This window comes from Dicentrarchus labrax, unplaced genomic scaffold (genome assembly GCF_905237075.1).
Source record: "Dicentrarchus labrax unplaced genomic scaffold, dlabrax2021, whole genome shotgun sequence".
Taxonomy (NCBI): domain Eukaryota; kingdom Metazoa; phylum Chordata; class Actinopteri; family Moronidae; genus Dicentrarchus; species Dicentrarchus labrax.
The window spans coordinates 16,343,759-16,364,869 of NW_026136724.1; the positions used below are offsets into that span (position 1 = coordinate 16,343,759).

The following is a 21,111-nucleotide window of genomic DNA, read 5'->3' on the forward strand; positions in this document are numbered from 1 at the left end:
TCATAGAACATTGCGTTTATGTGGAATTGCCGTAAAGCAGTTTGTGTTTCTCGCTCGTTCTCGCTTCTCACGATACTTCCTATTTCCAACTTAACGGGACGGTAGTCCCAAAGTTGCAAGGTTGGTTTTCCGCCTGGGGACGCTAGGGGAGCGTGGAAAGTCACCATTAACAGCGGAACAGGCCATTTAACCATCCAAATGATTTCTAAATGGGTTTATTAAGTTGAAATAGTTGCCAAATTCCCCTTTAATACTGATAAAGCAGAACCCGTGAAAAGTCTTCTTCCTACAGTACCCACAATGCAACTCAACCGCCAACAGCTCATATGGAGATTCAGGCGTGTTATGTTCGTACCAGGTAACTCAGCCTCGAACTGTGAGCCTCTAGCAGACACGAGGAGCAGGCTACAGAGGTCTGGTAAGCTCTCCCTCACTCTCTAACACCCCCACAGATTCTTTTCATTTTCAAACTTGTAGTCTTAAGACCCGTCCGGTGCTGATTACAGTGGGTCCATCAGAGCTTTCTTGCTGAAAACACTAGTGAGAGTAAAGCTGCTATTTCTGTTTTTTTTTTTATGCCCCTTCCATCTATCTTCACCTCCAATTTCATCAAATAGAGCATTTATTATGAGGACTGGCTTTCTGTTTTGTTTGCAAAAGGGGACATTCTGTGAATCCAACTGAGGCCTCTGTATTGACATTGAAAAGGCAATAGAGTGTGAGAATGTTTCACTTAAGTGGGTTCAGGTTGACTGTACCTCACAATAAAGTGGTTTCAGTTTGTATTGCAGCGCACCAAGGTAAAGGGCACACGTTTTCCTTTGACTTTGCCATTCATCTTGCTTTGACCTTTAAAAACATACGCCACACTTTTGCTGTTTACAACATTGTTCACGCACAACACCCAGAAAATCCATCTTGGAAAGATGAAAAAAAGAAAAATCAGTAAAAAAGCACAACAGCAGCAGCTGACAGTAAGTGATACATGCATGCACACACAGACAGCAACATATGCTCCAACATTGTGTCTATAGGCAAATTCACAGGAGTATGTAAAGAAAAGAAAAAAAACAGGTGCACGCTCCATCTTCCTGATTCAATTTCTGTCCTTCCTGTCTTTCAAGTGCTGCCACGCTCTCCCCCTGTGGGACGCTACAAGCATATGCAAATGGAGGTATAGAATTATGGGGGTGACTGCTCGAATTATGCACCAGCCTTCCCAGAGCTGGCCTGGCGAGACTCAAATCGCACTGTAAAAACATTCCCCTCGCTGAGCCGCAAGTGGAATGGTGACAACATGGAAATCAACAAAAGCAATGCAAAAAAAATAAATAAATAAAAAATACAGAAATGTTTTTCAAACTGCCAGCGTCTCTCAGTCAAAATAAACAAATAGAGGCACAAACACCGCTACAAGAGCTTATCTAAAACTCAATTTCACTGTCAATGCGCACAGGGACATTTTATCAGCCAGAAACAAGAAAGAATATTTTAAAAAGTATGATGACAGCGAGGCACAGAGGGGATGTTTTTCTTTTCATGCCAAAGACGGTCAATCAATGAATGGCTTTCTGTCCAGAATACCTACATCTAACTGAGTCTTAAGGACACAGCGAGCAAAAGAGGGCAACAACGGAGCAGTCCTCAGTGTGGGTGACGGAACCTGAGCTGAGCCGGACAGACAGAAGAGAAGGACACTACCAGGCATCACTGACCGAGGTGATCCTCAGGGTAGAGTCACTGCTAACTCAGGCGTGCCAGACATTTAGTTGGACGTGGGTGTCAGAGTGCCCCATGGCTAAAAGTTGAGAAGGGGGCCGAGAGACAGACAGAGAGACTGAGAGAAAGAGAGAGAGTGTTAGGAGCTGTCCGTGGTCCTGAAAGCATTGAGCCTGAATGCTAACCAGACTTGTCAGCTCAGTAGCAGAAAAGTTACATGAATTCGGTGGTGTCAAACTTACACTTTGGTTCTAACCCGACTGGGGTCTCGTGCCTTCTGTAAGTGTTACCCTTTTTGTGGTGCAGGCAACACTAGTATAACACCAGTAATGAAGGCAGGATATCTCACTTATTCTGGCTCTATAATGACAGGGCAAGAGTCCCTAAATCCATAGTGTGTGATTGTGTGCCTGTGCATATGTGCTTCACCCCCAACCTCAGCCCTGGCATGACTTCAGACGCTTCAGACACGTTTGGTTGAAGTCGTGCCTCGTATTCAATTTCTGCCCAAAACTCAGATTAAAGAATTCTGAACTGGAGGTGTTTCCAGAGAGCCTTTTTTCCGCTCCAAGGGTGCTGAGTCGTCTAGTTCCTCCAGCAATAATGGTGCCTGGTGAGTCAACGCCAGCGACTCACACAGCCTTTGCAACGTGACAACTGAGAAAAAAAAAGGCTCATGTGGAATGATTGTGAGTTTAGACGTCAGCAAACTTCAACAAACTTTTGTTCAAAGTTTTGAAGCAAAAGAAAGCAAAAATGATACAAGCACATATCAGATTGATTAAGACGGTATTAATACGTTAAAACCTTTTCACATTCATGGAAGATAATGGCTGAATGCCTATAAAATAGGCGATTAAGTTAAGATAAAAATGAATTTATAGAAGCATTAGTACCCCAAATATTCCTATTAGACAAAAAACATGTGTACACAATATCCATAAAACTTAAAGTTATCTTGTTCCCAAAAGGTAAAAAATATTCATTATTACCCATTACTATATTCATTATAAGTTTGTTTAAAGCCACCTGTGGCTATGGTTTATCAAAAAGTGAATAAATCAAAACGTACACTGTGTGGGCGACAAATAAAACAAAACTGCCAAAGGTGTGCACACATCAACACGCCATTTAACACACATATAAAGACACAGATCCTTTTAATTTAACAATGAGAGGCTAATACTAGCCCTCCATTTATTAAAATGAGACTATGATGACACTAGAATTGATGGCAGCGGGTATGAATCTTTCAGCCATTTATGAATATGTATCTCCATCTCTCCATCTATTCACTTTCCCTTTCCATGTTCGCCGGTTGTTCTCGAAACCCAGGCCTCTTAGTAGCAAACCAAATAATTTGAAAAGGTGTACGGTTGAATATGCATGCTATTAAAGCTCAAAACAGCACAATTTATTTAACCGTGCACTCACTGGGTAATCGCTCCATCCCATTAAACCTCAAATAGGAGCGCTTGATTTGTTAAAGAGGCCACGAAGGTTAGTAATGCTGCTCCTCCCACACACAGGGAGGAGATGCAGAGCCAAACTTTTGCGTGATTTAATTTTGATGGCAATAAGGCTAAAGAACATCATCTTTTGTTTAACCCTTTCTATTTCTGCTATGATCTAATCTCAGCATCTTGCCCTTCAGGCACCGGGCCCTTGGCTGTCTTCCCGGGGGCCGACCGGACGGGATATTGATCCCTGGCGGGCGGCTCCTCCGGGTCTGGAGCTGGTGGGGACAGAGCTGTAAGTGTGAACATGGCCGACAGTCTGTGTTCTACTGGCAGAGAGCCGAAGTCATCACTCCCCTGCTCTCTCCTCCCTTTCTGTTTCTCTCTTTTGTTTCCAACTATTCTATCCAGCACACACACATCCAATGAATCACTGTCTAGTTACACACCAATTCCCTGGGAGGCTGGAGGAGGCACAGTGAATCAAATCCGCCTTCTTCTTTTCTTTCTCTACAAAGCGGACCTTCTGCATGGTTCTCGGAGCGGCCTCTGGTCATCCGTATGCACGCTACAGCTCTCAGGTGAAAGGTCACGCCAGACAGCTGATTCATAATGTACAATTTACCCATGACAGTACTAGAAAGGGGAGTTTACGTAAATGTGCGGGGGCTTGCGTCCAGAAGACTGCCTTGGGATGTGTGCGAATAAGACGAGGAGAGTGTGTGTGCCTGGCTGTCGTGTAGGTGTGCGTACAACCTGTGTGAATCAAACCATGTGGCCCAGTGCTTGTGTGTGAGCGTGTGGGCGGCCGGCAGCAAGGCAAGTTAGAGGAAGCTAAATGGCCGAGCGTACATGTGAACGAGCTGAAAGTCTCTGCGGCTATTTACAGCCCTGCGTCTCTGCTGGTGTGGCAACAAGGACACAGCCTGTTAATGGTCTAGATAGCCACTAATGAGGCTGTCTGCCATGCACACACAAACACACACACACACACACACGCTGGCACACGCACACATAGGCACAATAATTACGGGTGATGAGAGACAGTGTGCCCATTTGTTAGCCAAAAATGGCTCATGAGTCAAACTGAAATTTAAGGGATGGCTAAATATCATAACTATATTACGAGCGTGGGCTTTTTGAAGGTGATAGAGCTTAATTGACTGCATGGTTTGATCATAAATGGCTCCGTTTTTGGACGGCGATTTGGCGGTCAGCTTGGCTCTGATGTGTCGCTTTTGATGGCGAGTTCTCTCAAAGTCATGACACATGCCAGGGGGAACATAGAAAAACTAAAACCTGTTCAGTAAAAAAGATCATTACAATGACAGCCAAAACATAATCATTTTTAGGGCAGTATCACCAGCTGACCACAGATTATAGAGTTAACTTAAGAATAAAATGCTTCCTTTAAAGGAAAAGTTTGACATTTTGGGACATACACTTATTTGCTTTGTTAAAGAGATCCCACTCTCAAGTCTGTACACTATGTATGAAGCTACACCCAACAATTTATTAACTTAGCAACAAGAGGAAACAGCTATCCTGGCTCTATCAGAAGATAAACTCTTCCTGCAGAGCTCCAAAGCTGCACAAAAACACAAAAAAAAAAACACACATGCAGGTTATGTGCTGGACTATGTTTATCTCCACTGGTTTCTTATCAGCCACACAGTGACTTATGACTTACATATTGATAGCTTAGTATAATTTAGCCCTGTTCGAGACATCTAAATCACTGAACAACTGATGGCTCTTTCTACCAAATCAGAGCTTGACAGGCGGGATTAGGAATGGTTACGTCATCTTTGCACATAACTATCAAGCTACATAAAAAAAAAAAAACCTTAGAAGTGGATTGACGCTGAAGTTAATTGCAGCTTCTCTGTCAACTAAAAAAAGCAGTCAGTGTGGCGGATGACTCTCTCCTGATTAGGGCAAAACAAAACAAAATAACCTCCACTGCCAACAAGAAGTGAAACAAAGTGGCAATTCAGCCTGATTATCAGACTAGGTGTAATTATTACAGTGCAGAAATAATTAGCTGATTAATCCATTAGTTGTCCGACATGAGTCTGAATGGGAGGAATATCTTCTCTTTTTCCTTCCTGAAAAAGATGCTGAACACTGCCTCACTTAGCTCACAATGTTCCTTTGAAACAAACTGTAGAGCACCCGAACTTCTGAATGAAAGAGCAAATCTCCAGATTTCTGTCTGCAATCAGATGCAGCGATGAAGAAAGTAAAAAGCAGTGTGTTAGAAGCTGCCACTTTTCCTCCTCATGATTGTCTCTTTTGTTAATGATGATTATACCTATGTCTCAAAAAGATAGAGGCAATGATTTATTGATGCTACAAGTCTACATGTACGCTCTGAATTACAACTATAACTCTGCAGTCTTTACTGTGTCCATGACAACATCAAGCCAAGCAAGACGAGTCTGGTTGAACGGAGAGTAAAACTGCTGTTCTCTGTTTTTAATTCTCACTCAGCGGCTCCTTTACATTATTTCTCTGCTTCTTTCCTTTCTGTGTCTTCACACATGTAGGGCTGAAACAAAGCCAGAAGGTGTGTTTAAGCGAGAGAGAAAGAGACCTGATGCCGGGAGTGTATCATCATAGCAACGGCACCATTAAGTAGCCATAACAATACTGTTAGATTGTGGGAGTTATGAAAGTGTAAATGCTACGGTATTTGACTATGTGTGTGTTCTCCCTGAGACCAGATGCTAAGAGGTGGTAGCTCGGTCCGCAGGATAAACAGGCAGTCATTCCAAAAAAGATTCAGTCATGCAGAAATATGCACACTCTCACACTTTTAAACTTAGTCAGCTCTCGGTGCCCGTTCAATCCTCCGCTTCAGATTGTGTTTTCAGTAAAAGTGATGAGCTGTTTGCTCGCCCCTGAACTGACAAATATTTGGAGAGAGACGGGAGCGTAACAGTTGTTTGGTGACGGATATCAGTCGGTTGCCTCTCTCTCTCTTTATACTACACTGACTAGTGGCACAAGCTCTTAACAAGAGAAACAGCCAGTTCAATTAGATTGTGTGGCCGGTGTCCAGTGGTCCAAAGGAGCGGGGGCAAAACTGTGGCGTGTTAAGCGGTGGAACATCATTCCAGCAGCATGGTGACAGTTTTATTACGAGGTGTAATAGCTTGGCTGAACACTTGGAGCTGGCCTTTCTGAGAGAATCAGCTGCAACTCAAGTCTCACAGTCTGTAGTATTTATGTTGCTGAACATTGCGTGCAGAAACACAAACACTGACGACGACAGTCTCCTATTTCAAATGTCATGAAACTACCCTAATTTGATGCAGGAATAGATTTTTCAGTTTCGTTCTGTGATGAAATGCTGCTTCACATACTGCTAAAAAACAACAGCAATTCATTCTCTCATTACACCGACCAAGGTCTCGCTGCAAAGGCCCAAAGAGGTAAAACTATTTCATGAGACAGAAGCAAAAAATTTAAAGAAAAGTTTAGAACAACAATTCACTGCTTTCCTTTTTCGACCCCTAAGTTGGGAACCACTGCCCAAATTTCTACCTGTTAGAATGAAAACAGCATCTTAACCCCGTGCTGTATTACCAAAAGAGACAACTAAAGATGTAAAAACCAACAAAGCGAACATCACAAGACAGATCCTTAGCTTTGTCACATGAAAAAAATCTAATATAAGTGGTTTTCTCCTTAGTCCCACTCTCCCTGTTTATCTCCGTCATGAGTTTACAGACAAACATTACAAAGACTTTACTGTGATAGTTTTCTTCCCAGGAGGATCTGAAGTCTCTGATCTTAATGAGCTTAAAGTCTGACTATTTTTCTGGTTTAATCACAAAAACACTCTCAAGAGATGTATATCTATCTTTGGCACCTTTTCGAAGACTTAGCCATGTCTTACACACATGTGCGCCATATGTAGTTATGCTACTGTAAGAGCGGCTGGGTGGCATAGTCATTTTTTTTTTTTCCACCTCTAGCACCCACAGCTTGTCATGTCACGGGAAATCAACACAAACAGATGTGACGCTTCACCCCGGCGTATTGTTGTGTAGTGGAGCTGAGCCATACCCAGATTTAGAATAATGAGATGAAATATAGCATGTAAATAAGGTTGCCATTTTTCTCCACGGGCCAACGGGCTGCTTTTTAGAAGGCAGCGCTTGTTTCGACCTTCTAAAGCTCTGCCGCGAGTGAAGAACCCGGACAGATGGCGGGAGCACTTCACCGTTGGCTTCCTGCGCAGATGGGAGACTGTGTGTTTTTATGTTTGTGTGTGGGGAGTGTGTTGACAGATTGGAGATTGTGGAGATGGTGGCAAAAAAACTTTTGACCTCTCCCATGTGTGTATGGGTGTTTATATGTTGGCAGATGACATTTTAGAGGTACTGGCTTAAAAAATATTTATTTTTCTCCCTTTTCTGGATGAGAAAATGTCCTATTTTCCGCTCCTAGAAGCTAATGTCTTCACTCTGTTTCTCCTGTTCTTGTTTGTTGGCTCCCTGCTCGCTGACAGCGACATGGGCAGCCTAATAAAGAAATAAATGGCAATAAATCTATTCAGAGAACGCCACTGACCTTTGTGGGTGAGTCTCAGTGGTGTCTGTGGCACCGGGCAGTTGGCATTATGATTGGTATGTGACATTACGCTACACAAAGAGGCAAAATACAGAACTACAAATTGGTTCCACACAAAAGCAAAAGCAGTTTGGGTTTCCACAATCCAGTTGGCTCGGCTTCCAGCTCGCACTACGAGTGAGTGCGAGTGCTAAAGTTCACGTGTCATCACTTAGAGGATGCCAAGATAAATCAAGGACAGGTAAACTCAAAGAGGTGAATCATTTAACAACATTTAACAACAAGGTTTCAGAGACAGATCCTATCTGCTTGGTTGATGAGGAGCCACTGTTGCTGTTTCTAGATTTAATTAAAATCTAACGTTTTAATCTTCAACATCGGAGCTTTGGCTGAGTCATCGCTGGCAGACGCACTACCTCCACAATTCAATAAGAAGGCAAACTCAATTTGTAGGCAGATCACAGCAGGCTTAGACAGAACTTATGTTCCGTCTTTGGAGCCGTGTAGACATGGAGCCGTGTAGACATTCCGACATGGCAGTGAATGTTTTCCTCTTCTTTTTCTTTCAATGTCGAAGGTGTCTTAGAGGTAACCTGTCTAAAGGTTTCAGCCTTTTCCAGGACATTTCTACACACTCCACAAACAATGCCTCCAACATACCGCACACACTCAGAGCTGAAAAAAGTCGACTACCTGTTGATTCTACAAATCACAACCCTGTGTGTGCCTCATGACAGAGTGCAGTGCATAATTATGATTGTCAGAGGGCCACATATTCGGAAAAACACAGGGTAGAAAGCACTTCAGAGCCATTTGCAGTCTACCAGTATTTTTGTTCAAAAACTGTCCTACCTTTGACACGTTTTAATTTTGAGGCTTTTATTCGTGGCTTACAAAAGATGGTAAAATATACCATATGTAAGAAAGTGACAAAACAAAACTCTGACAGACGTTGAAAATAAAAAAGCACTACTAAAAGCCTGCACTTGAAACAAGAGATATTTGTTGACCACTAGGAGGTATGGCTCAGTGAGCAGAGCGGAGAAGCATCTACTTAAGTAAAGTGAAGCAAAGCTGTTTTTCTCCCTGAGTAAAGAGAAGAGGACTAGGAAGGGCACTTGAGAGGAGCTGTGCATCAGTCAGCCATTGTTGAGCACTGCAGGACTGCATAATAGGTTTTCTGCAGCCTTTGGACTGGACCACACGTACAAACACACTCGGCTACAAAAGATGACACAGATGAATAGGCAGACAAATTGCAGCTAGAAATGCAAATATGGAGTGGCTGTGGAGAGATTGAAGCTCTCACGGTGAGCCGATCATCTTCTACACCATCCTTATCTGCAGCCACTGGTCTTACCTGTTCCACCTCTCTGAACCACCAGGCAGGTCTCAGCTCCGACGCCACACTCCTTGAGAAGCTCCACCACCTGCGTGTGTGTGAATCCCTGCACGGGTTGCTTGTTAATCTCCACAATCAGGTCACCCTCGCACAGGCCCGGGCAGCCCAGAGGCTCCAGCACTTGTTTCACTCGCTGGCCCGTAGCGCTGTCCGCGATGGTGAAGCCAAAACCATCCATGCCCTTCACCATGGTCAGGGTGAGAAGTTCTCCCTGGGTCGCCCCTGAAGATGCCATGGAGACGCTGTCAGGAGGCGTGGTGCCGGTGGTGGGAGGAAGCGAGCCGTCTAGGTGGGTGTCACCCGGGTGAGGGGTGAGCAGCTGCTGCTGGGCGTTGACCTGGTCCTGACTGGGGTCTGTGACAAAGCGCGCCGTGCGGGAGAGATAGTCCAGGTAGTTGTCGTATCCTGTCCTGCCGTTCACCATGATGGGCCGCTGCTCCATGATGCCCAGCGGGGAGATGATGGTGGTGGTGGTGTTGTTGTTGGTGTTGGCAGCTTCCTCTGGGTCGTAGGGCAGAGGGTAACCACGACACAGGACGAGGGTGACGCTCTGGCCGATTGGAACCGACTGGAAGAGTTTGACCACGTCGGCGTGAGTGGTGCCCAGGACGCACACATCATTGATGTAGACGATGACATCACCTGCAGACAAAAGAATGGATAGATGGTCAGGTGTAATCACTGAAAAGCTGAGTTAATGCAGTAGCTACAGACTTTTGGTGACTGATTGAGAAGCAAATAAACCCAAATTAAAATCCAACCCTACAACATAACTATATGTATGTAGAAACCTTTTCTGGCATGCTAAAAAAGTTCATGCCCCACACCCCCACAATTTTTGGGGACCCAAATTGAAACAAAAAGGTTAGCACAATAGCATCAAACTCTTCCCTACATAAATCATATTCATTCAACTTTGTTCATCCTGTCCCTGCCTGCAATTGCTCTATGTCCCACCAATGGGGCCCCCCCTGCAGTTTGAGAACCACTGTTTAAGCATTTAAACCTTTTTTTTTTAACGTGAGACAGTAGAAACAGATAGGATTCAAGTGGAGACAGGGGAAGGACATTGTCCCTAACAAAGCTATAATCACACACTGCAGTTATATGGTATGAGTTTTAACCAGTGGGCTACCAAGATGCCCCTTGCCTGAGATGCTAACGAGGTAAAATCATTGGTTATTTAATATTTCTGTTTTGTAGTGGCCTTTAAAAAACACCATTTCCCACAAACCTGAGACCGTCTCGGGTTAACGGCACAAGCTTGACGGCTTGAGACTGGAGCCTGTTTAATTGTCACTTGCAAATTGCAGATAAAGTCCTACAGGGCTCTCGCATTGTCGGGCATGAGTCGCAGGTATGGCATTTGTTTTAATTAGAGAAACATGTCTTAATTAACAGAAAACGGAAATGGTGTCACATCGCAAATTGTAGCTTGGTTGTTGCAAATTTGATGAACCTGACCTCAGATGCCTGAAAGGTGAAGACAATGTTTTGGCTGCAGAGATCAGAGGACAGAGTTGAAGGATATTACGGCTAAGGGAGAAACAGTTATGGCGTATAATACCTATGTACTGTGAGCTGAAGTTGTATGGATGCCAAAAAATGTAATGGCATTTGTACAGGGTTAACATTTTAATAGCTGTAGTAGGTACTCATTTATCTTAGAATAAGAATATGCATAGTAAACCCAAGGTACACACTTACTTTTTAAGAGAGACCAATAAAAAAAAGTCTCAGTAAAAACTGCAGTGAGTTACAGATGCTAGTGGAGCAGCAGCTGAACTGAAGATGATGTTCGGCCTTCGCTCTCTATAGCTATTCTGTCAGTTGTACAGTACATCAGCATTGTCTCTCCTTAATGCCATTCTACAGATAAACATTACCACAGATTATGTCTTATCTGCATTTCAAGTGTAAAATAGTGCTGATGACAAGTGGCTAAAATGTTTGCCTTTTAAGGGGCCAAGTGCTTTTACTTGCTCGCTGCAATTTACTGCACTGTAGATAAAAACCTAGCTGACAATTAAATGTTACCACGCAAAAGTGCTGCACATCCAGGCTTATCTTTGCTTCAACCAGATTACTAAATATAGTGTTTTGTGCTCCACTGTGCAGGCACCATGCAGGTTTTTTTTTAAAAACTGGGCAGGTGGGAACACAAGGCACAGTCTATTTTAAAGTCTGACAAACAGCATTACCTAGGTTGATAATGAAAACAATTATTTTCTAATTGCAGGCATAATTGTCATGCTCTTTAGAGAGAGGGCAGGGTGGGAGTGTAAGTTTGTTTTGCAGAGAGAGAAAGTGGAAAAATAATAAGCAAAGCATGTGCTTTAGTGATTGGCCCTCACCTTGCTAATCACAACTCCATCCTGTCCAATTCTTTTAAAATGTGAGCAGGAGACTATAATAGAACTAATGGCCGGGTTAATGACACTTTTTTTGCCAAAAACAACATAGCAATTCGTATTGATTTTTCTAGCTTGACTGACCAATCTGAGTGACGACAGATGAGGTAAACAGAGGTTAAGATATCACCAAAACGTTCTCTCGCTGTAAACTGTGTCGCCCACAAAATGCCTTCCAAGTTTGAAAGCCGGTATTGACAGTGAGGTCACACCTCGAGGCAGCGTGACGTGAGGGACTTTTTAATTAATCCGGGTAAACGCGAACGACATTTGCCTTGAGCGCTGGTGTCAGAATCAATAGTTGAGCACGCTGGCAGAAAACAAATGATGGTGCAGTGACCTCGTGGTGCCCTCATAGTGCCCACAGATCTCATTCTTTATGACCAGGGAGGAAATGCAGCCAGACGGAGAGCATCATCTTGTTTTACAGGTCACATATAGACACCCGTTTGATCGTGCTTATACTAAAGGGTCAGTTCAAACAAATTATCAATAAAATATGTTTGATCTTATTTGCTAAGGTTGAAGGTTTAACAAGATTTTTCCCTCCGAAGCTCTGCCACCGCCACACTACAATCGATGTGAACTGAATTTTATTTGTGGTGTTCACAGAATTTAAAAATTACACTACTGGGTCAGTGTTCTCTAACCTTTGTGACCCTTTAAAACGATCCAGATTTCACTTACGATTCCTTATCAAAGGTTACACACTTGCTTTGAATTGTGAGTGCCTTAAGAAAAAAGGAATTGGCTCGTGTTGCTTAATTTCAATCTTTTTTTTTTTTTTGATAAAGAGACACTACTCAGTATTTCACAAGAAAAAACTAGGTTCCTGTTCCTGTTTTAAAACTGACAAGTCAGAGACAACGTTTTCAGCTATTTACACTTATCCACACCAACTCCACCCACCACCCACCCTTAGCTCTAATATCAACACGGGCAATTTCAGATTTTAGCCATTAGCCTCCATCAAGTTCCAATATAAAGCCTTATAAGGACATTGCAGCTGTGTGCTTACGTTACTAAAAGTTTACGCTAGTTAAAGCTTTATTTGCTAGCGTTCCCAGCTCTGCATCTTTGCAACACTCAGCTTTGCCTTTCATACAGAGATTTGCCCATTGCCTCTCTGTTTCTTTTATTTTCTAGTTCACACTGTAGCCCTTTATTGACCACTGGTGAACACACTGTTTATTGTGCAATATAAATTGTATTATCAGTAATACAGGCCAGTAAGTAAATTGTTCCACTTTGTCTGTAACCTTTGACCCCTCCTGACAGCCGGCCTGGTTAATAGCATCTGCCACCAACAGTTGTCATTCAGAACTGTAAGAAATGAGAAGCCGGCTATTTTCTGTCTGTTTGAACTAAAATACCCAATGTTTCAAGAATTACTAAGATTTTTAATGAGCTGGGAGAACTTCAAGCACAGAGGGAACAGGTAAAACTAACCAGTATTTCACAAAAAAACTAAAGTAAGACGAGGGAAACTTCTGCAAAAGTAAAAAACACAATTTTGTGGGGGGAAAAAAATGTTTTTCTTCCTCTTTGCTTTCTTGGTAAACATCATGCAAAACATTAGATCCATCTTGAGACCCCTCAAGGTATCTTTGAACTCTTTGAATCGATAGATAGCACTAGGGCTCAGGAGAAAAATATGTTGTTTTGTAATATGGGTAAAATGGCCCTTAATAAGCACATATGGTCACAAAGACAGGTAAGTGCATAGAAATGGACATGTAAACAGAGAACCGGGACAACAACACACTCATGGCCACCAAATAGCCCTCTCTCCATCCATTATAAAACCTCTAGTAGGTCCCTTGTATGCTCTAAATCACACTGACCTTAACTGTAAACACCACACTCACTGGGACCAAGGCCCACGCTGCCTACTTCATCGTTCATTGTCCAATCCTTGCATATTCCTTATGACATATTCATCTCCAGCTAATGGTGTGTTCAAGAGTCTGTCGACATAACGAGAGGTCTCTGTGGCCCTGCCGAGACGAGGCCACGAGAACAGAGCAGTTTATAGTCTCAGCGGGGGGTGCAAACATTTGTTAGAGACTGCGGTCTTTTGAGTGCGATTGAGTGTTTGTGTGCGTCCGGATAAACAGGGTGACATGTAGTGCAAAGTGCATTATAGTGTGATTACAATAATAATAACAATGTCTTTAGATTTTGAAGACCAAACCTATAAAACACATTTAATGATATGTATATGATGTAACTGACTGTCTGTTAATGATTAAGTAGGCCCAGCAGGCTTGGGATATTTTGACTTGCTGACAGTTTGGGGGGAGATGTCGTATTTTAGCCTTTCCCAAACCAAAGAACACAACAGCAAAAGTATAAGGTGTGTGTAGTGTTTATCTGCTCTAATGTAAGCTTCAATCGTTAGCATTTCCAGCTAATTATCTTATTTTCTGCAACAGTAACCGAGTCTATTTCTGAGTGCATGCAGCATATCACATATCACAATTACTACATTATTTTGTGGGGTTACAGGTCACATTGAACAACAGCCCTGTTAGCAGCTCAGCAGATCCACTGTTTTTCCCCACTTTGTGGAAGTCGGTCCTGGATGCTATGAGAGTTTAGGCTACCCTTAGTAGCACTGTCCTGCTCTTTATTGGATTTTGGGAAGTTTACACTCAAGCCAACATTAACTGAGAAATGTCAAACACATGGGTTAGTCCTCATCCTAATATCCTACTATCTACCAGTCCAAAAAATAACCACCAGTAATCACATATCTTATTTAAAACATTTACATTTGGTAAATCTAAATCAAGATTTGAGTTTAGCTGGAGATTTTTTTGCTGTGACTTTTTAATAAATGTTAGTAAAACCACAAAGCTAAGCCAAACCACCAGCAATCTGCACATATTTTGATTTCTTTATGTGTTTCTGGTGTTATAAATTGTGATACTGCAAAATGTGGTGCATATTCTCAGTGTCTTATCTTTTGCAAATATCTGCCTGGACAAAATTGCACTGCATGTGGTCTGGCAGCCATAAATCAGATATTCAAGTGCCTGAACATGTTTCCCTTGTTGTAATCACGTAGTGGAGATGGCCAGGACTGGTCATGAAGAGAAAGCGGCACAAATTATCTATCTGGAATTGAGAATTTCACACCTCTGCAGGCTTGGGTTTCGTCCGTGTGAGCTCTGCGTTACTGTGCTCGAGCTAGCTCTGTTACTGCAGAAGTAGGACACAAAGTCTGGGGAGGCATGGTGGGGGGATGGAGGCTGGATGGTGAGATAGAGATGGAGATGAGCTGAAGGGAGGAAGTGGTGGAGAGGAGAGGAAAACGGGAGGTGGGATAGTAGAGATGTGAGAGGGATTTGTAAGTTATTTCTGGGGGAAAAGAGAGAGGGGGAATCTACAAGAAGGAGAGAGGAGGGGATGAGAATACAGACCCAAAATGATTTCTATGCAGTATTGTCAGGACAAGCTTTATTAGTCATCAAACGATCTATTCTGGACTGCTGCACCCACACATTTATAAAAAAAACCCAGACATTTGTGACCCATTTATGACATCTGTTAACACAACTATCAAAAGTGTTTTGGACAAGACTATCAGCTTTACTACAGAGCAAACTCCCTGACCAGCTTACTTTATATATGATAAATGACCACTATAAGCTCTGCATTTGCTCCAGCATATACAACTAGAAACATTATTGCATGCTGAGAACACTGACAGACCTGCAAGCTCCATTCCCTTGACCTTTTAGTACAGCTGGTCTGTCTTAGTGTGCGTGTTTGTGTGTATATCTGTGCTGCAGTCCCACCCCCATGTGGCCACAGCTAGGAGTTATGGTGCTCATAAAGTCCCCTTTATGATTAATGAAAGAACAAGACTCTGCGGTTGGGGGCGCACACGCATGTGCACACACATACACACGCATACGAAACTTACAGAATGCTAGCTTAGCAAGTTGCACCTGGAAACACATATACACACAATGCATGCATACAACCAATGTCCATATTTTTGTAATTGTGTTGGGGCTGCACTCTGGACTGTATACTGTGTTCATATTTTGTTGTGTTTGTTTGAAATTGACTATGCGTAGGAGTACTGCATTAAAAAAGGTGAATGTGGGGCTTTAAAACTTGCGTGTAACCCCATCTTTCTGGATACATTCTGATGAATTGACCAGATACTGCAGGAATCAAACTTCTAAGAAAAGCCCATAATTCAGTTTCACTGACTGTGTGTGTTCCCTTGTGGCTATGTGTCAAGTATTCTATGCTCTCTTTTATGCTGAGGTGTCTCAAGAGAGTTCCTGGCTAAATAAAGGTAAATAAATATTTTTTTGTTCAAGTCTCAGGCTGTGAGTCTCACCTGTGGCCATCTTTCCGTCAGCTGCGGCCGGCCCATCCGGGATAACGCTTTTGACCTGGAGGAATTCGTCAGGCTCGTCGCCTCCGATAATGGTGAAGCCAAAGCCCATGTTGCTCTTTTGGAGGGACGTGGACAAGAAACTGCCTTTCAGCTGAGTCGGGTCCCGCGTGAACAGCGGCTTCTCTATTAAAGGACAGATAAACAAACAAATTAACCAATTACAAACACTAATGCTGTGTAGGCATTATTGCAAAGATTGAAAAGACCTTAAAGCTGGTGCAGGGCAGTGCTCACAGGGTGGGGGCGGGGGGGGGCATGGGTAAAGCTTATCCAGAAAGATATGGGTTTAGCCACAGGAAAACTGGCAGGGTATGATTTTAACTGCAAAACAGCGAACTTGGACAGAGGCGGGTCTGTGGTGCTGAAAGATGCAGGTGTGGTTCAATGGTTTTGGCTCCCGTGCAAGGTACAAATGCAACATCCCTCCTGGTACACCCAAATATGCAAAACTTATATCCGTTCCTCTCCTCCCATGCTGGGATACGGTGGGCAGAAGGGGTGCAGAGAGCATCAGTGGTGCAGGTCTTCAGTCCCATCCCAAGGCTACCAAGGAAGCAGCAAATTCGGCAAATGACATGCTGTCAAACAGGGATCAGTTCCAAGAGAAGATGCTTGAGAGGGTTAGGGAAGAACTGGGAGATTTCTGAAGGAGGGAGAGCTGTGAGATTTCTGGAGGAAGGGCGCCTTGTGTAGGAATTAGAGGATCTCAGCCAACAAGCTTAGTCACACTTAACCAAGTCTCCAATCTTTTCACCTCCATGGGAGACGTGGCTAGTGTGCTAGTTAACATACATTGTTTGCCGTCACTGGTCCAGACATAGACTGAGTGATTACACTCTCCTGCCTGCTTATGCCAGACGATAAGACATGTCATGGTACACGCTCACCACACAAATCCTTCAACTGCCTCAAGGGAAAAGCTTGCTTGCGAGCTAGCATGCTTACAGTAAGTCAAACGAGCGCAGGCAGCCACGAGACCGACAGTCAGCCTCCTTTTGCTTCGCTCTTGGCCTACTTACTGACAAAGTGCCACAGGGAGAAGGGGCTACAGACAGGCTGCTCTAGCACCACAGTGCAGGCGGAGGTGTGAAGTGGCTGCTGCTGCTGGTGGTGGTAGGGGCACATATTCATCCGCCGAGTCAGAACACGCCGGAGCGGGGAGACGTCGGCGGAGGAGGATGTAGCATATGCAGCCGCCCTGCGACCCAGAGTTGGCGAGCGGGAGAGGTCGCCGAGGCTGTGGCAGCGCTCGGGCACCGGGCCGACCTGAACGAGGGGGGATCTGTGGAGGGTGGCACAGGGGCTGGCATCCTCCACTGGCATCAAAGTTTGGAGGGAAAAGGAGGAGGAGGATAAGGAAGGAGGTGGAAGTAGGGAGAGGGAGGAGAGAGAGCCTAACTGGAATGTACACAGAGTGTAACCACGGAGACAGGCTCTCGACTCAGAGCGGTGGACTACTACGTTACTATGGAAACAAACCTCCACTTCACCAGTCCAGACAGTTTTTTCTAGCAGTGCATCCTACTGCTATGGCTGGAGTTAGCACTGGAATTAGGTAGCAACAAACCAGTCATTAAACAAAACAGTGAATCACATTTAAACCCACATGTTCACTTTGGCAGAGCGCTATTTATGTGACCGAGTACTATCAGTCCCACCAGGACGTCGGCATTCCTCCAAATGTTTGACTGAGGCTCAAAAGTGAATGTGATGTTGTGTCTTGCTGTGAATTAACACAGCAACAGGCCCGTTTCTAATGAACACAATGAGCTATCATGCTTGGTTGTAACCCCTCTTTGCATGTTGCTATGGAGATCCAAGCAACATGTTCTTCTGTTGTTACTTCTCTTGAAGTCGAGGAAGTTAATTTGGGAAGTGTTTTGTACATACTATATTGATTTCAGAGTGGCAATTCATATGAAAAGGCTCAACAAAATCCGGAAATATTCTGTTCTACAGATGCTCAGAAAATTAAATGGTGTGATGGTGATGTGTTTAATTTTGTGACACATTATCTCACAAGCCTGAAAAACAAGGCGCGATAGATTATTTACTTCTTCTTTCTCAAGAATTATGCACTACATGTTTTGTCATCAATCATGCAGTGATTTATGAATTATGTTGTAGAAATAAAGATCTTTATTTTTGGACTTCTTGCATATGTGGCATTCTGGATCTGGCTTATATGAAATTGTGGCGTCTTGTAAGCCCACAGTTGTAGACTTGACACAATAGTAAAAACTTTATTCATATAAAGAAGCTATGACGTCAGAGAGGTTAGTAACATGGTTATTTTGTTTGAAAGTTGTTGCCATTTTTCTACATTATTTATTGGTTATAATGCTATTAAAAGGCCCATAGCTGCTGTCAGTGGCACCAAAAACCACACATTCCCCTGATTACATTACTGTTCTGAAATTAGTTTTCCAATTAGACAGCTTCTGAGTGGTGATTTTTTGGTTTTGTAACTGGACTTTCATTGGCCAACCTTCATTTACATTAATATAATCCACTAAAACCTTTTGACTGTATCTAATTACATCACGTGTTTAATAATTGTCAAATAGCACTGGTTATAATGAAATAGAAAAGGTGCAATAAATCAATATTTGAAGCTAATAAGAGACCTTCTGGGCCGATAAATGGATACAAGTACAAGGAAACTGAAGGTGTTTGTGGCATAATAAAAATATGATTAACTTGAAATTGACTTAGCTATACTGACTTAGATACATTTTCTACAAACATACACACAGCTAATGAGCGTGACCACATTCCCTAATAATGGGAAATGAATGGTTATTGTCCTTTAAAAGTCAAGACACCAGCACGGTGGTCTTACCTCTGTAGATGGTGGGAAGGGGCAGTGAGGACAGACCCTGGCTTTGCATCTGCTGCTGCTGCTGGAGTCTCCTTTTAGCCTCCAGGACTGGGTTCTCAAACTGGGTCCTTCTATTTATATGGCTACGATGATAAAAAGAAAAAAAAAAAAAAAGACGAGATTTCAGATTTCACACTATCCTGCTGCACTTAACTTAGCCCCCCTCTCTGCAAAGAGATCAGATCTAAAATATCCTGGCACTACAGCAGCTATTGCTATGATGATTAATTAAATGGCTGGCCCCACAGATTATGTAACAGAGCCGCAGAATGGCTTTGCTGAGTTAAAAAAGAACAAACAACTCATTCTGGGCTTTTCCTCCGACATTCAGCCCCCTTTCTTATAAGCAGAATAACGTGAATGAGTGACTGCGAGGAAACCTACACATGAAACAGAGATTTCCTTTAACGCCCCACATCGGTCTTAATTTAGTTTTCAAGGGGGATGATAGTCAATGACTACAAAAACTGTAATTTGCCAGTGTGAAATAATTAGTCATCATTAGATACTTCCTTCACTCTTTCAGGCTGCATTGTGCTCTCAAATAAACACACACCATCTTTTTCGCTCCTCTCCTTATCTTTTAATGAACACCCCAGGATCACGCTGCTAATTGCAAAGCAGCTTGACTATATTTTTTACATAGTTACATAATTTCAAGGTCTGGCAACTTCTTTCATGATATTTACATGACCAGAAAGCAAGAGAATGAGAGCAATCTCGAGAGGGGGAGCGCGATGTACGGGGCAGAGAGCAGTCAAGTGTCATTCTGGAGGTTTTCTTAAGCAAAGTCGAGCCAAATGACTCCCCCTGCTCGTCTAAAAATAGAGCCCTGTCCCTGCGCCCCAGAGTAGAGAGCATCCAGCCAAAGAAATGACACCTCTGAACAGGGAGGGGACGTGCAGTTCAATAGAGAGGACAGGCTACTGCAGCAGTCGCTAAGTGGACGCGCGTACGTGGCTATAGGTGAACAGACATGGAGAATGTTTAGGAAGAGACACTGATCTCTGTAGAAGAGGCCTTGGGTGTGTCAGAGAGAAGAATGACAGAGAAATATGGGTAAGCACACACAGACAAATAAACTTCAAACTGCAAACAAACAGTGAGCCGTCAGAAGGCAGACAAAAGGAGGAAGTGCTTCCTGGCTGCAGCGCCAGTCTGCTCCTAATAAATATGATTAATGCAGCACCACCGGGCTTCACTGAAAATCAAAAGCAAGCCATTACATATTAAAGATGTACCCGACTTACTCGACATAGTAGCTGCCGTAAATGGGGTCATCGATTTTCTCCCAGCCGTACGGAAGCTCTGTAAAAAAAACCAAAAAAACAGAAGAGCAGCAGTGAGACAACAATAATGAAGGGCTTGTTTATTCAATGAACTTGCACCAGCATATTGATCTTGCATGAAAACATCTTTGCGGCAGAATTAGTTTACAGGATCATTTTTACTGTCGGTAATTGTTCTGGTTTCTCAAGTGATATACAGTGCATGTTTTTGTCTTGTTCGCCCACAGTTGTATGCGTAATAAAAACATATTATTGTTGTTTTTTTAGTGTTATTTATTGGTTACAATGCTGCTGTAGTGACATTCAAGGTGCCCCGTTACGTCAGAGAGGTTGGTGACACGGTTCGACTTGCGTTAAACTTATTTTGTTTGAAAACTGCAATTTTTCAACGTGATTTATTGGTTGTGATGCTATTTTGGGCCCATAGCTGCTGTCGGTTCCACCAATCCTCACAGATTTCACTGATTACTTGGATTACTGTTCTAAAATTAGTTTTCCAATTTGACACCTTCCGATTTGTAACAAACATGTTTCATAACTGGATTTTTCAGCAAGACAACAATAATGAAGGGCTTATTTATTAAACGAACTGCAACAGCATGTTGATCTTGCATGAAAACATCTTTGTGGCAGAATTAGCCTGCAGCATCGTTTTACTGTTGGTAATTACCAGGAATTTGATGGTGCAACAACATGTTAACTGTAGGGGTTGCTGTTCTTTCTGAGCTGTCATATGTTGCTTGTGAATATTCTGAAACCGTATCTTAAAATTTAATAAATAAAACATAACTATGTCTTTTCACTGTAACTTGTCACATTGATTGATTTAAAAAGGCTACTGGCTCTTTAAAGCTGCACATTTAATGCATTCCTCTCCAAGAAAAAGTTGCAAAATAACACCAAATATTGATAGATCTAGTGGCTGAATTTAAATCAGTGAAATATTTATGC

General features: G+C 42.9%; 1 protein-coding gene across 22 annotated transcripts in view; it reads right to left on the bottom strand.

Annotated features, from left to right (window-relative positions):
• The window catches only part of magi2a (membrane associated guanylate kinase, WW and PDZ domain containing 2a), a 208,516-nt gene that overhangs the window by 29,533 nt on the left and 157,872 nt on the right, over window positions 1-21,111 (bottom strand). For 18 of the 22 annotated variants that reach the window (XR_007882556.1, XR_007882554.1, XR_007882551.1 and 15 more), the window contains 5 exons: window positions 20,122-20,179; window positions 18,833-18,954; window positions 17,010-17,306; window positions 15,931-16,113; window positions 9,118-9,801 (listed from right to left, as the gene is read on the bottom strand). Coding sequence is in view for 14 of the 22 variants with exons in the window: in XM_051392363.1 (XP_051248323.1) it covers window positions 9,118-9,801; window positions 15,931-16,113; window positions 17,010-17,306; window positions 18,833-18,954; window positions 20,122-20,179 (1,344 nt within the window). In the remaining 8 variants the exon portion in view is untranslated. The remainder of the gene's footprint in view (window positions 1-9,117; window positions 9,802-15,930; window positions 16,114-17,009; window positions 17,307-18,832; window positions 18,955-20,121; window positions 20,180-21,111) is intronic. The other 4 variants (XM_051392367.1, XM_051392374.1, XM_051392366.1 and 1 more) reach the window with 1 other exon arrangement.